The following is a 16,725-nucleotide window of genomic DNA, read 5'->3' on the forward strand; positions in this document are numbered from 1 at the left end:
TATATGTATATACACTACCAGTCAAAAGTGTGGACACTGCAGAGTGAAGGCAAAAGGGCCAACAAGTGCTCAGAATCTCTGGGAACTCCTTCACGGCTGCAGGAAAACCTTTCAGGCGACTACCTCATGAAGGTCATCGAGAGAATGCCAAGAGTGTGCGAAGCAGTAATCAAGGCCACGAGTGGCTACTTTGAGGAATCTAAAATGATAAGTTATTTCACACTTTTTTGTTTACTACATAATTCCTTTGTTCATTCATAGTTTTGATGCCTTCTGTGAGAATCTGCAATGTTAAGAAAATCATTAAAACTAGTAGGTGTGTCCAAACTTTTGACTGGTAGTGTATATATATACATATAGTATATGTATATGAATCTTCTTTCACACCTTCCTCATTCAATTTCCAGACATTGATCAAGTTAAAATAATTTTGCTATCCATGCAGTTTGTATGCAGACGTCTCCAGGCGTCTCTTTTTCACTACAGGGTCACATGGTGATAAAGCGGCTACTAGCACTGCGGTTCACAGTGGTTTTGCCGGTTGGACTGAGGAGTTTGCATGTTCTCCCTGTCTGTGTGTGGGTTTTCTCCGGGTTCTCCGGTTTCCTCCCGCCGTCCAAAAATATGCAGTGGTTAATTGGATGTTCTAAATTGTTGGTCTCTGTGTCCAGGGTGTAACCCTGCTGTTCGCCCTGTGTCTGCTGGGATTGGCCTCATGTGGAGGTTAAGGTGGTGAGAATGAGTGAATGAATGATGAGCACAGACTGTTGCCACCTGCTGGTAAGGATAAGTGATTTCCTCTCACACAGGTGTAGTTGCTTTGTGTTTGGTTGTCAGACCAGTGTGTCCCGGGCCATGCACACACACACACACACACACACACACTTTGACCCTGACCCTCTAACTGCTCAGTTCCGCCCATACTGACATAACGCCTTGCTAACGTGTGCTAGTGTACAAAAGCATGCAAACTGTGACGCAGACGGAACGCGGCAGAGTGATTCCACTGTGTCTCTGTCTCCCCCTCGTCACCTCCGTCTACGCTGCTAATATCGATTGTCTTTTTGAACAGATTGTTATTGGTGCCATCATAGAGAACACACCCGCGGAGCGCGATGGTCGGCTTCGACCTGGGGATGAGCTCATTTCTGTGGACAAGAACGTGGTTGCTGGGAAACCACACAAATACGTAATAGACTTGATGCATGCAGCTGCTCGCAACGGACAAGTCAGCCTGACAGTGAGGAGGAGAGTGCAAATGCCTGGTGAGTACTTTTTTGTTGTTTGTTTGTTTGTTTGTTTGTTTGTTTGTTTGTTTTCACACTTTCAGAGACTGAGGAACATGCTGCACATTTCACTGGCATCACAGGGAAAAGAGACGACTTGGTCAGGGCACACATGCTGACAGTCTGTGTGTGGGTTCAGTGTGTTCATCTCTCCCACACGGCTTCTCTGGAGCAGCAGATCATGCATGCATCTATGCTTTTGTTTATTGTCGTGTGGACTCTGTTGTTTGTCTTTACAGCTGTAAGAGCGTGTGGTCACACAAGCGTCTTAGCTGTCGAACAACCAGACGAGCGCAGTTAGACTTTACCTGCAGCAGGGACTCTCTGTCAGTGAAGTGTGCTGTTGAATGTCGATGTCTGATTTCTCAAACAGCTTCCTTTGTTTATCAGCAGATATTGAATAAACTACGCACGGGCATGTTTGTATAAGTGTATATCAGTTTAAAATAAGGAACTGTATGGTTTCCGTAGCCCGAGAATTGACCTTTTATATGCAGTGAAGGTGAGGTTGTTTTTCCTTCATCTTCAGCCTCCATGTTTCTGCAGCAGCCCAAATGATCGACCCAGCCACAGCCTGCACTTTGCATTTTGAAGCGGAATTTTTCTACACAAACAAAGAATGGCTTTGCCCAAATAACTCCAAATGCAGAAGAATGAGAGAACAGTTGGGTGGAGAACTTTGAGCCGGAGCTACACACATGTAGAAATCAAAGTACTAGACCATTGGTTCTCAAAGTGTGGCCCGGGGGCCAATGACGGCCCGCAGAAACATTTCTGGCGGCCCGCAATGAATTACAGTTGATAGTTTTAATCCAGGAGGTACTAAGCTTGTTAAATGTTTATTGGACATTACTGGATACAGACCAATAAGTGTAAACAAAAATACTGGGTATTTACCTGGTGAATTTTAGTGTATTATTGGGTTATAAGCTGGTAATAAGCAGGTAGCTACAGCCTCCAATTACTAGCTATTTACCCAGTAAATATATGGTAACAGAAATGTGTTACTTGGTATTAACCTTTAATTAGAAGGTAAGAACAATGGCCAAAATACTGGGTAATTACCCAGTAAATTATAAAGCGTTATTATATTAACTTATATTACTTAAAACTAAATTGTATAACTGCAATCTGGTCATTAAAATTATTACAAATGGGATTTCGTTCTGTTTTTTTTTTCTTTTTTGTCCTTTGGCGGCCCTCAGTCCAATATTGGGTTCCTAAATTGGCCCTCAGGTATCAAAACTTTGAGAACCACTGTACTAGACTGTACCTTTTGCTGTCGCTCTAGTTGTACCGTATCCTTTCTCAGTGTGTACAGGCACATTTGTCACTAGGGGTGCAGAAATGTTTCTTTAGAGGTACAAACAAACAGTCTCGTACTTTGATGTCTTAGAGTGTATGATGAAGACAATGAGACTGAGGAGGAGAAGACTTCAGCATGACACCCCTCAGTGCACAGCCTGTCCAAAATGATTATGATTAGAAGAAGGAAAATCAGTCAGAAAAGAGTGTTGGCCGCTGTAATTCCCCGACAGTTCCCTGACCAGAGGAGTCCACGTTTGTGGCCCTTGTGTCTGTGAAGCTTCTCACTGAACACAACTGGACTTGGACTTGTTCCTGCTTTGTCCTGTGAGAGAGGTTAAAACATGGCCACTGTCATGTTCATGTCTGATAGATGAAGACACAATCAAACACATTTGAGGCAAAACATAAATGGAATGCTGGTATGTGGGAGACCATGTGTTGACCATGGATTCACAGCCTCTTCTTTAGATTTTGACATGGACGCAACAATATTCTCCTGCTGTTCACCACTGTTTTTGCTCTTTTAATCTGGTGACAGTTAATGACAAAGCTGACGACTTGTGTCACAGCTTGTGATTCAGTGGACGTCATCATTAGACAGCCTGTTTGCATCATACTTTAAGTTTATTAGATCCATGTCACACGGTGTGCTTTATGCTTCCTGTCATGCCCTCTCGTCCCTCAGGTGAACCGTGTCCAGTGAACGGCCGCAGTCCAGGCTCAGTGTCGACACAGCACAGCTCCCCGCGCAGCGACGCAGCCTCGGCGTCGGGACCTCCGGCTGCTGCTGCTGCTGCTGCCCCCGCTGTCACCTCTCCCCCAGAGGCGTCCACGCTGCTAACCAGCGATGTGGTCATTCACCGCAAGGAGAACGAGGGCTTCGGCTTTGTCATCATCAGCTCCCTGAACAGACCGGAGAACGCCGCCGTCATCAGTGAGTTGGCCGAGTGCTGTGATTGTGCACGGGTAACTTGACATATGTAATGAGGGGGAGTCAGCATGATGTGTGCGGCCAGTGTCAGAAAAACGAATACATGCACTTATAAGAAATCTATATTTTTCCCTGTGCTGGGTTAGGGTTAGAAGCCTGATGTCCATGATATGTGTTTTACTAATAACCAGTGGGCTTCATCTCCCCTTGAGTCGTGTTTCCACTCTTAATCAACAGTCTCATTATCTGGGGCCAAACTGACATTCATTTGTTCTTCTACTTCATGTCAAGATTTTATTTGTATTCATGTATTATTCAGAGGGTTAGAAGAACTACTCTGTTCACAAACACAATGAATTGATGAAACCAGGTCATGTGACACACGTAAGGGATAGTTAAAATCACTGCACCTGCTTATGATTATTTAATATTATTATATTATATTATATATATTTATATTTGGAGAATATGGTTGAAGTTTGTATATCAATCACTGCCCCACACCAAAGAGAAAAGTCCACTGCTGCCTCGTGTGGTGGGTTTGTGTAACTGTGTTGGTCTACAGATACCGAACAAAAGAGTCAACATTTAACTTCTTCACTCTAGATTCTGCCAGATTCTGTCACTGTATTAGTTGACTATCTGCTTCTAATTAGTCTGTCACTTACATGTGTAACTGTGTGTCAGCACCATCTAATTAAAGTGAAATAAATGTCAACTGATTATCTGTTGACATGATACTGAATATCTGTGGATTATTAGTAGAGTTAACGATTGATGAGAGCTGTAACTTTAACGATTAACTTTTATAATCAAGTAATCTGTTCATTCAAAATGTCAGAAAATGGCAAAAAATATTGACCAGTATTTGTCAAATATGTAAATTATGATTTTCTTAAATGTATTGTTTTTGTCCACAAACCAAAAAGGATTGAGTTTTAATGATTTACATGGAGCAAAGAAACCAGAACGTTATTAATGTTATTGATCTGTGAAATGCTCCTTTTTCCTCACTGGATGTGAGGGTCTAAGGACAGAAGGTCTAAGGACAGAGGGTCTAAGGACAGAAGGTCTAAGGACAGAGGGTCTAAGGACAGAGGGTCTAAGGACAGAAGGTCTAAGGACAGAGGGTCTAAGGACAGAGGATCTAAGGACATAAGGTCTAAGGACAGAGGGTCTAAGGACAGAAGGTCTAAGGACAGAGGGTTTAAGGACAGAGGGTCTAAGGACAGAGGGTTTAAGGACAGAGGGTCTAAGGACAGAGGGTCTAAGGACATAAGGTCTAAGGACAGAATGTCTAAGGACATAAGGTCTAAGGACAGAGGGTCTAAGGACAGAGGGTCTAAGGACAGGCTCTCACTTGCTGTACAGACTGTAAAGCCCTTCGAGGCAAATTGTGTTTGTGATGTAGGACTATATAAATAAAATAGAGTTTAAAAACTGAAGGAAATCAGAAAGCTAATGGTTGCAGCCCTAATGGACTATCAAAATAAAGTAAAGTGATACTCAAAGGATTTCCAACACCAAAATCACTGCAGAACATTATTTGAACTTAAAGGTAGGGTTAGAGATCCTGGAAAACTCCACCTCCAGAGCACAGGATTCACAAGCACTGAGCAGGATCGGTAACTTTCTGCACTTTTCTGTGACGCTAATTTTTTTGGATACTTGTTCACTCATCAACGTGATGATGAAAAACAAATACGATCGATCTGCGTCAAACTTTTCCCCAAAAACCATTGTCTTGTTTGATTTAGCGCTGGTGTTGTCACGACTAGTGCATGAAGAGGGGGAGGGGCATACAGCTGTTTGATTGATGCATCACGGCCGTTCATTATGATTGGATGGTGTTTTTACAGACCTGTCCACGCCACTGATGACTGACATTTTTCATTTTTGTGACAATGCATTCATTAATTGGTTACAATCTGTTAGGATGTGTGGAGTCAGTCAGCATCTGTTCCACTCAAAAATATATGTGTTGTATATTGTCTCTACGTAATTATAAAAATACATAATTGTGAGGCTCATAGATGACGTCTGTCTTCTTCCAGCTGTGCCTCATAAAATCGGACGGATCATCGAGGGCAGCCCAGCGGACCGATGTGGGAAGCTGAAGGTGGGCGACCGTATCCTGGCGGTGAACGGACAGTCCATCATCAGCATGCCGCACGCAGACATCGTCAAACTCATTAAAGATGCAGGACTCACAGTCACACTGCACATTATACCAGAGGAGGGTAAGTCTTTGTGTGTGACAGGGAATTCAATGTGAGGTTTGTGGAGGAATCAAGTTAAACTTTACTCTTAATTTTTAAAAAATAAAATAAAAATAGCAATGGCTGCAAAGGAATGCTTCTATTTCTGATTGTAAAAATATAACACATACATGTTAGAAACAGTATCTTAAATGTCTCATCCCTCAGTCATTCATGTCACGTGGTAAATGCTCTGTGTGCTATAGCAGGGCTGTGAAACTCATTTTCACTGAGGGCCACATCAGCATAATGGTTACCCTCAAAGGACCAGATGTAACCTTCATACAGAATAAATGTAACTAAATGTAACCTAATATAATGTAAAATAAAGGTAACTACTCTGTAACATATTGCTAAATAACTTTCTGTATTTATTACTTATTCAATTTCACTCGTCGCATGATGCATATACAATGATACACTGCGATCTAGTGGCGGTGCCGTCACTTTGTGGGTAACGCAATCACCGTGCATTGTGGGAAATGTAGTTTAAGCACGCTTTAAAGCAGCATAGACCTGTTTTAACACAGATTTTTAAGACCAATTAATCACTCGCGGGCCACATAAAATGACGTGGCGGGCCACATCTGGCCCCCAGGCCTTGAGTTTGACACATGTGTGTCCACTGAAAAGTCCTCCTTTTTCAGTGGTGGCTTGTTTAGTTGTTTTGTCCTTGTCCAATATAATTCATTTATTTAGTGTAATTTATGTATATTACATTTTTATAAAACGTCAAATGTACAAAGACTGATCCATGTAATAAAGGAAGGCAGTGATATTATATTATTATTATTATATGGTGATATATACGATATATATCTTTTTTTTTTTCAGCAAAGTCAAAGTAAAACAGAAACTGTGTGATGTTTTAGTCACAGCCTGATTTTGGCACACTTGTTTCATGACACTGGGACACCGTAGTCTTTATGTGCTTCATATAAAGGTGAAGCTACTCAGCAGATAATTATGTGGTATTCTTAACCATTTAACACCTAAACCAATGTCCAAAATGTCTGTCTGGACATTATTGTTGGCTCATTTTTACCATAAAAGGAGCAGAAAATGTCCTGTGAGTTAATGCTTTTGCCCATTTTTCCAGAATAATTCCTTTCAATATCTGGCTGTTTTTTTTTTACAATTTACTGTTTAATGTTAAAATACTTAAACAAATTAAAAAATGAAGAAAAACAAAAAGGTTTAGATTTAGAAAAACCCTGCAGTTGTACACAAAGTTAAAGGTGCCATATGTAGGAATGTGGTCAAAAACAGTTACTACATTCAAATTCAATATACTGAGGTCTGTTAGGTTTCGTTTTCTGACGTAACTGGCAACCCGTGGTTGCTCGGTTGCTGAGACTCTACTGACTGCAATGATTGGTAGACGGCGGTAGGTGGCGCCACATGCCAAAACATGATTTCAAAACATAAACATGATTTGCAGTCTGCAAAATATTTTTTTCAATGCAAGTATTTTCTCTGTACTGTTGTTGTTGGTGAGTTCAGTTTGTTATATGAACATTATTCCTGAGTCTCTGTGACATATTAGGAGGATTTTATGGCCAGTTGCTTTATATTTATTACATAATGCACCTTTAAATTAGACATTTGTACAGTATAACACATATTTAAAATAACATTTGTCTCTCAATGTCCAAAATCAGGCCAAACAATTGAAAGGAGTATGTACACATGTTCTTCCCACTCTCTCCTCTTGTGACAAAGATGCTGATTATCCAGCTTCCTCAAACCCTGACTGTTTAACCTGGTTAAATACATTAGAATAACTCAATAACAGCAGTGGTGCAGACTTGGGAATTTCTTTTTTTATGGTTTCTAGGCCCCTCCCCTCAGAGTCTGACACTTTTTTTTACTCATCTTCTGTGAACACATAGGTTCCCATTCTGGACCCAGCTCAGAGAAGCAGAGCCCGTTGACTCAGAAACACAGCCCACAGACCCAGCCCAGTCCTGTAGCCCAACCAGGCCAAGGAGGCATCCAGCCTGGCCAAACAGCAGCCACACAGCCAGGTCAAGCAGCCGTCCAGCCCGGCCAGGCGCTCGTTCAGACAAGTCAAACATTGACCGGGCCTCCTCCACCAGCAACCTCACACCCTGCATCGGCTGTGAACCAGCAAAGCCCGGTGATCCAGCCCTCTGGCCTCCCTCCACAGCTCTACCTTCACGACGGCAGGTAAGAGGGACGCTCTTGTTTGGTGAGATTTGGTGAGAAGATGACACACCTGTCCCTGAACTCCACACTGTGATCATTTATACTCCTGCACTCACCCTTAGATCCATCCATGGCTGGGCCTGAGACATAAACCTCCAGTGCACATTTTTATTATTTCTATTTCTACATTATTTGTGTGCCGCTTCCTTCGCCTGACAACAGGCTCTGTCAAGCAAAACTATCAGACCTGACTGAGGGAGCGTTTGTGTGTATACAGCAGCAGTGCAAGGGCGGGCGGGGACATATAGCATTTATACCAGGAGAAACTTTATCATGTTCCAGTTGCCTCCATCTTCTTCGGTCTGTTCAAACAAATCACTGTAGTGAGACGTTTGAATGTAGTGGACATTTCCTTATGTTTAAAGTCCAGCACTAAAGCTTTAAAGGTGCCATATGTAAGAATGTTACTACAGTTACTACATTCAAATTCAAAATACCGAGGTCTTTTAGGTTACGTTTTTTGACGTAACTGGCAACCCGTGGTTGCTCGGCAGCTGAGACTCTACTGACTGCAATGATTGGTAGACGGCGGTAGGTGGCGCCACATGCCAAAACATGATTTCAAAACATAAACATGATTTGCAGTCTGCAAAAAAAATGTTTTAATGCAAAAATTTTGTCTGTACTGTTGTTGTTGGTGAGTTCTGTTTGTTATATGAACATTATTCCTGAGTCTGGGACATATTAAGAGGATTTTATGGTCAGTTGCTTTAGATTAATTACTTAATGCTCCTTTAAATATAAAGGATCATGACACACTGTGGGCCTTTCAACTTTGAAACTTCTGTGGCGATAATCAAGCTGACAGATTCAGTGAATTCTTTTAAATCACCCCTTAAAACCCATTTTTCGTGACTTGCCTTCATGTGAAGTTGTCCTGTCATCTTTAGAACAACATTTTATTGCTTTTATTTATTTACTTATCTTTCATTCATTTTTGCTTCATTAATTGTCCACTTGTTTTGCTTTTGGTGTTCTGGATTTTGTTTCCTTGCCTTTGTGTTTTTTTGCTTAAAACATGATATCTAAATGATATGATTATTATTATTATTTGTGTCTAAGTAGCTGGAAAAAGAAGCGGGAGTTTTCAAACCAGATATGCCAGATATAAAACTGTGTGTGTGTCATCCTGTCCTTGCATGACAGAACGTTAAAGAGAAAACTCTCAGTCTCAGGCTGTTGTGTAACAACCACTCAGTGAATAATTTACCTATACATCACTTCTATAATGCAGGAACCTGGCGATCGTGTATGTGTGTGTGTGTGTGTGTGTGTGTGTGTGTGTGTGTGTGTGTGTGTGTGTGTGTGTGTGTGTGTGTGTGTGTGTGTGTGTGTGTGTGTGTTTTTGTACTTGCGGCATACTGAGGACCAGTGAGGGTTTTTAACCAACAAAGTGAGGTCCTTTTTACGAAGTGAGGACATTTTGGCCGGTCCTCACTTTTTTACAGCCGTTTCTGCTCTGGGGCTCCACCTGCAGACATTTTATGGTACTGCAAGCAGTAGTTCTTTGTAGATGTCGTTCATGAAGTAGATTTTTGTAATTGTGTTGATTTATAAAGTGAAAATGCTGGTCCTCAGTATGCAGCAAGTACAAGTATGTGTGTGTGTGTGTGTGTGTGTGTGTGTGTGTGTGTGTGTGTGTGTGTGTGTGTGTGTGTGTGTGTGTGTTCTGACAAAAGTCTTAAAACACAGAGTGATATTTCTGTCTTTTTCCTGGTGATGGTCCTTGGCTGCATGCCCTCATCCTTCATGTTGTAAACTAAGCTGTTGTTTTTTTTTTTTTATTAATGTGATTACTCTCACAGGTCAGAGGTAAAAGCCAGACAGGATGTCAAACCTGACTTCCGTCACCCTACATTCACTGATTACAGGCAACCTCCAGTCGATTATCGCCACCCACCGGTTACTGATTATCGCCAGCCTCCCACTCTGGACTACAGACACCCGCCTGGTCTTCTGGACTTCAGACAGCATCCTGCAGCTGCACAGTTCCCTCTGGGGATCCCTGCTGACTTCAGACCACAGGTGACCATCAGACAAATGCTGCTTTGAGCAGAAAGCTCTCACTTTTTGTGCTTATGTCTAGAGGTCAGCCAAAATGGATTTTCTTCAGAACATCCTGTGGTCAATATGTAATGATTAGATTGTTATTGTCCGATATGTTCAGCTGATTTTCTCATTACTTTCTTATATATTTTACATAGAAATAAAGACTGAACTGCAGTGAAATACAAGAAAGTCAGTATTTAAGTTAGCTAAATAAAGTTTTGGTGATTTATCACCATCTATCAGGTTTCTTAAAACTGGGTGACCTCTGGTGCTGCCATAGTGTGTAGTTTTTGTCACACGCTGTTATTTGCTCTTCTGTAAATTCTCTTCTGCAGGACTTTGATTACTTCACGGTGGAGCTGGAGAAAAGTGCGAAAGGTTTCGGCTTCAGTATCCGCGGGGGCAGAGAGTACAAGATGGATTTGTTTGTCCTGCGCCTCGCCGAGGACGGTCCTGCCATACGAAACGGGAGGATGAGGGTGAGGAGATGGAGATGATGAAGTGAACCTGCTGTGTTTGAGAGATTATTGAGATATTGATATAATGAGACATTTCATAGGATAATGGTGTTTTAAATGTTAGCAGAACATGGATTATATGTTTACAAACATTGTCCTCATGAGGCAGGTATGGCTTACAGGTTGGAAAATGGAGGAAGTGAGTAAGTGCTCTTGATGGAGTTAGCTCCTGCTTTCTTCCCCTCAGATGCTCTTGTTTAAGTGCGTTTGAACAAGACACTTAGTGGCACTCGGTCGTTGCTCCAGTGGTTGTGGAGAAAAGCCAACTTTGGTGTGAATGAATGCAGTTTGACAGACACCGAAACCTGTCCTCTCTGTGTCCTCCTCCTTCAGGTGGGGGATCAGATCATAGAGATTAATGGGGACAGCACTCGAGACATGACTCATGCCCGTGCCATTGAACTGATCAAAGCGGGAGGCAGGAGGGTCCGGCTGCTGCTGAAGAGAGGCACAGGACAGGTGCCAGAATATGGTGAGCTCCATCATGGTGTTTACATCCTATCACGAGTGATCCATTCATGAGTGGACTGTGCTAAGTACAGGAGTGCGTCTTCATACCTGACCACAGAGAAAAAGGGAAAAATGAGGCCAGGTTCTTCACCTCTTTCACCTCTGCAGTTTCACTGTATCAACACTGATCCACTCAGGGTTTCTTTTTTCCTTGTCACTCACCCATCAAAGTGGAATCTGCACTAAATTTACTTCCGACAGCTTATTTATGAGCTTTAGATTGTTGTCAGAACAACATTAAATGGTAAATGGCCTGTATTTGTAGCTCCACTGGTTCAACAATGACCATGTTTCATACTTGTGTCTTTGGTACTTTATTTTTCTCTTTCCCATCTAACACTTTGCACACTGTGGCCAAACTAAAATAAAACATACAGGTTTGAGTGGACATCTCTCAACAATGAAACACAACATTTTTATCAATATTTACCCCTTTTAAACACCTTTATCATATTTTAATTTTGTATAACCATGAATTTACAGTATTTATTTATTTAACCCATTCATACAACACATGTGCCGCTCTCTTTCTGTCACACTTTTTTCAAACCAATTTCACACAGGAGCAACTTGTGGTCAAGGTCTTGCCCGTGGACACATTGGCATATAGATGAGCAGAGCTGGGAATCAAACCCTTGACCTTCCATTTGAAAGACAACTTGCTCCACCGCAGAGTGTTTTCCCTGTGTCCCCACAATCACTGTTGCCTTGTTCTCTCCTTGTCGAGGCGGAAAAGACAAGACAAAGAGTTTACTTCTAAAAATAAACTGGGGGGCAGTGGACTAGTGTTGACTCAGACTTCCTCATTGGTGCTAGAAGTTCTGCACTGGAGCTTTAAAATCTTATTTCATAGAGCTTTGATTCAGCTCCTCTCGACTCCACCTTTCCAGCCCCTCCCACAACCCTGGATTGATGGATGTGTCACATCCACACAGTCAGACCTCACTTTTGTTTGCGTACAGAGGCAGGACATGAGATATACCATCACATGTGGGCACAGGCGACGCATTCAGGACACATTTAATCCCATGTGTGAACAGTTGTGCTTAACACTGTCCGTATGTGATTGGATCACTCAGAAAAGATGTCCGTATCAGATCCGAACTCTCTCTCTCTCTCTCTCTCTCTCTCACTAGACAAAGAAGTCTCTTCCTAGAAATGCTGTCTTTTACTGCAAAACTAATAACATGCATTAATATCTTTCAGCACTTTGCTCCTGTCTGTTCTTCTTTTCCGTCACATGCATTTAAAACAAAAGGATGAGACCGTCGAATAATAAGCCGTCATGTGTTTTAACCCCTCTGCTTTAAGTCTAATGATTGGCATAGGCTTTTACTTGCCTTCCCTCAGGAATGGTACCTCCCAACCTATCCATGTGCATGAAAGGTGACACACTAAGCTCCCCCTATTTCTTCCTCATGGGCCACTCTAAAGACACGGTTTGTGAAAAAACTGCATGTCTCCCTCTTCATACTGATGACTCTGTGCTCTGTGTGCGTGTGTGTGTGTGTGTGTGTGTGTGTGTGTGTGTGTGTGTGTGTGTTTATAGTCTAGGCAGGCATCTGTGTGTGTGTGTGCATGCTCATGTGTTTATGCATGAGAGAGATGTGTGTGTTTGTCGTCTGTGGTGTGGTGAAAAAACAACAACACATGTATAAAATGACCTTGCAGATGAAATATTATCATCATGAGCAAAGCATCAGTCCACACAGCATTAAGATGTTCAGTGTTTTGAAGCTGTCACACGTCTGCATCTGGAGTCATGGATACTTCAAGGTCCTGCATGTAAAATGGACCAGGCTTTTGTTGCAGAAATGTAATATTTGTATATATTTAATGGGTGCATTATATAATAAATCTAAAGCAACTGGACAATCCTCCTAATATGTCACAGAGACTCAGGAATAATGTTCATATAACAAACTGAACTCACCAACAACAACAGTACAGACAAAATATTTGCATTAAAAAAATTATTTTGCAGACTGCAAATCATGTTTATGTTTTGAAATCATGTTTTGGCATGTGGCGCCACCTACCGCCGTCTATTATATCATTGCAGTCAGTAGAGTCTCAGCTGCCGAGCCACCACGGGTTGCCAGTTACGTCAGAAAACGAAACCAAAAAGTTTTTGAATTTGAATGTAGTAACCGTTTTTGGCCACATTCTTACATATGGCACCTTTAAGGGGTGGAAATACAGTATATTATGTATAATATATATTTTTAATGATTTTATTTTATGTTATGTACAGCACAATATCATTGAACCCTGAACACACAAATTATTTCTAGTGTTTATTGTTTTATTATGTAGCAGTTACATATGTCTCACTGTCTGTGGTGTGAGTTCATTATAAATCTCTATAAATGTGTCCTCCTGTATAAAAGAGACAATTTCAAACAGCATTCTTCTCATGTATTGAGGCCAGGCCTTGCTTCACAGAGGCCCGCCATCTTTGTTCAGCAGCCAGAGTTTACTGTTAACCTTTTTGGTACATGAAGGCCACTGTAGTTCCCTGGTGTGCTCGGTAAAGTGTGGGAAGTGTGAGTGTAAGGAGTCATTAAGTTGTAGACATCAGTGGTCAGGGGTTTTGCGCGTGCATGCAGGTTTGCCTGTCATTTATCAGGATATGACGTGTCACTGTGTTATTATGTACATCTTTCTTTCTCCTTCTCTCTCTGTACGCATGTGCATGCTGGTCGTGCCTCTCTGTTTCCGTCTCAGCCCACCTGATTGACATCTCTTCTTCCATGACAGACTGTATCGGCCCCTGGGATTCCCTTTCTACAGCCCACGCTGCCCTGCAGGAAGTGACCCTCGAGCCCCACCCCAATCCATTGCTCTCATCCCATCCAGCCTCAGCCCCAGACTCCCCTCATCATCTCCCTCTAGAGGCCACAGTGTGCATGGCAGACAAAGCTCCACAGCTGACAGACCATGGCTCCATTAGAGGGGCTACAGGTGGCAGGTCCACCCAGCAGAAGTGCATTGTCAGGGGGCTGATAGAGGCGGACTGTGGACCCGGCGACAGACAGCCTCGGGCTTTGCCTCCTAAAGCTTTCCTGGGGAGGTCAGTTGAAAGACGTGAGAGGCAAAAGGAGGCTTGCTCCCCCTGCTGTGAAAGAAAGGGCCTGCACACGCAGGTGATGGGCACCGTGTGGCCGTGGGACACATATGTGAGTGTGAATTCCAATGGAGCCTCTTTGGCCAGCGGGGATGGACATGTCAGCCTCCAGGAGAGGCCGGTGTCCAGAGGTGTGTTCCCCAGAGAAGAGGAGAGAGCCAGTGGCCACAGTGGGCTCTGCTGCCCCTCCAAGACTGTGGAGGAGCGTCCTGTGAGGAGCACAGCTGCCTCCCCTGGGCCCTGGAATGTTCCCGGCTCTGAAAAACTGCCTGGTACCCTGAGGTCCTGGACCTCCACAGTGAGCAGGTAGAATGGATCTAGGTGTTTTGAACTGGATCACACTGTCTGGAAGATCTCCCGCCCCCCTTCCCTCTCTCTTTCTGTCCTGTTTTTGTTTCCCATGTACTTCTGAAATCATATTTTGTTCTTACAGTATGATTATTACACCCACTACCTTAAAAACAGAGAAACTCTCACAGTTATTGTAAATGTAAAACCTGATGGACACGACTCTGCAAAGGCATTTTGGACCCTCGGCTGCAGGAGTCACTGCTCTGATCGCAGATGGAGCAGCAATGTCTGAGTTTGAGTGGGGGTGTGCTTTTGATGCACACTCTTATCCACTCCCATGGCTGTCATTTGTTAGTGCAACATAAACTCAGATGGGAAAAGGCTCCTCATGGCAGAGAGACGTACAGTAAGAGAGCCAAGAGATTTATTTGTGCTCTGTGCAGTTGAAAGAGCGAGACTACAAATCTGGAGGAGGAGGAGGAGGACTGAGCCACATGACAGCCTGGTTAGCCCAGCATATGCTAAGATCTCACACGCCTACCAATATATCATATACTGTAAATGTAAAGATGCGAAAAATATGTACATTTGGTAATCTCAAAAACATACCTGTCTGTTTTTTTTGTTTTTTTTTGAGGCCTTGTTGTAGTTAAAACATTGTAAAGAAAGGATTAAAACACACACACACACACACACACACACACACAGGAGAGTATTTTAGAAACACTATTTCCATGGCCTCCTCGATGACTACATATCAAAGACTGTGACCATCACCAAACCCAGACTGCAGAGCGAGACAGTCGTCGTATGCATGGATGTAAACCACCATGTCATCACACAGGGACTCACGTGTCTTTAGGGAGGACTTCCTCTGTGCAGATGAGACAAAGAAGATGTTTTTTTTTCTTCACTGGATGGAACCTTTGTGTGACTAACAACTGTTGCTTCAGTAAGAACTCATGAAACCTTTTTGAGTTGTGTTCACAGCGAGATCACGAGTCATCCATGCAGTCATTGTGCAGAGTTCGAAAGCTGCGCTGTATTCGTTTTGAAGCTCGACAGACAAATGTGTGTCCAGTCTATACAGTATTTCCCATTTCTATGCCTTTTACTGTGCTAATCGTACCACATCACTGTGGGAGATGGGTATGGGTGTTGGGGAAGAAGAGGCCGAGGGTCATGAGGTGGGCCGGAGTGCCTTGCTCAAACTAATGCAGAGCCGTCTCTGTCGTGATTTGTTTTTGGAACTGAATGCAAAGCAGATATTAATGACCATGCACACATATCAGCAGCCTGTTGAGTTGTGGAGCCTGTTTCCTTCAGACTTAACATGGAGCAGTATGTACAGTAATCTTGATGCACTCTCAGCTTTATAGCTTATCAAAGTCTCTGACTGCCCTTGTCCTTGTAGTGTTGAAGAGGTGATCCGATGTAGCCTGTAGCATTACATCCTCTTCTTAGAGCGTGATCTGGTAGAGTGGAGCTGAGACAGGGTTTATTATCTAAGTGGACCATGGTTTCTGTTGTGTCAGTGTTATTTCTGCTTTATTTGTCTACTCCACACACATTCTTGTACTTGCTGCATACTGAGGACAGGGTAAAAGTGCTGACAAAGTGAGGACCAGCATTTCCACTTTATAAATCAACAAAATTGCAAATATCTACTTCATGAATGACATGTATAAAGAACTACTGGGTGTAGTACCATAAAATGTCTGCAGGTGGAGCCCCAGAGCAAAAAGTGTGTGAAACACCAGGGCTGGAAAAACGGGTTTTGGTACCAAATTGAGGAGCTCTGTTAAAAGTGTATAGCATGTTTACAAGCTAAGGAAATGATTTCAATGAAAACAAAGTGAGGACCGGCCAAAATGTCCTCACTTCGTAAAAGTGGCCTCACTTTGTTGGTTAAAAACCCTCACTGGTCCTCAATATGCCGCAAGTACAAGAACACACACACACACACACACACCTGCAGACAGTGGCAGAACTCTCAATCTGAACCCAAATTTTTTGAAATCTGTGAAACACCAATACATCGTTTGGACTGTGGAGGCATGCTGCTATTACAGTAAGTCACTGTCCTCCTATATTCCTCCATTTTCACATAATTTGTTTCCTGTCAAGTTGTTTGCTTTCATTAAAAAAAATAAAAAATAAAAAGAGTCACCAGAGATTTTGAGTTAGAAAAATAACAATAATCACAGTGCATTGTTGA

The 16,725-nt window shown here is 42.6% G+C and overlaps 1 protein-coding gene across 1 annotated transcript in view; it reads left to right on the forward strand.

Moving 5' to 3' along the window:
• magi2b (membrane associated guanylate kinase, WW and PDZ domain containing 2b) overlaps positions 1 to 14,526 on the forward strand; it is a gene marked incomplete at both ends in the record, with an annotated part of 135,880 nt that extends 121,354 nt beyond the window's left edge. Inside the window, 8 exons of the mRNA XM_083894162.1 lie at positions 1,073 to 1,265; positions 3,280 to 3,528; positions 5,580 to 5,765; positions 7,676 to 7,973; positions 9,818 to 10,037; positions 10,397 to 10,540; positions 10,913 to 11,051; positions 13,850 to 14,526. Coding sequence (XP_083750288.1) covers positions 1,073 to 1,265; positions 3,280 to 3,528; positions 5,580 to 5,765; positions 7,676 to 7,973; positions 9,818 to 10,037; positions 10,397 to 10,540; positions 10,913 to 11,051; positions 13,850 to 14,526 — 2,106 coding nt within the window. The remainder of the gene's footprint in view (positions 1 to 1,072; positions 1,266 to 3,279; positions 3,529 to 5,579; positions 5,766 to 7,675; positions 7,974 to 9,817; positions 10,038 to 10,396; positions 10,541 to 10,912; positions 11,052 to 13,849) is intronic.
• Between the last annotated feature and the right edge of the window lie 2,199 nt (positions 14,527 to 16,725).

The sequence above is a fragment of the Microchirus variegatus genome (genome assembly GCF_963457635.1).
Source record: "Microchirus variegatus genome assembly, chromosome: 8".
NCBI classification, from domain to species: Eukaryota; Metazoa; Chordata; class Actinopteri; order Pleuronectiformes; family Soleidae; genus Microchirus; species Microchirus variegatus.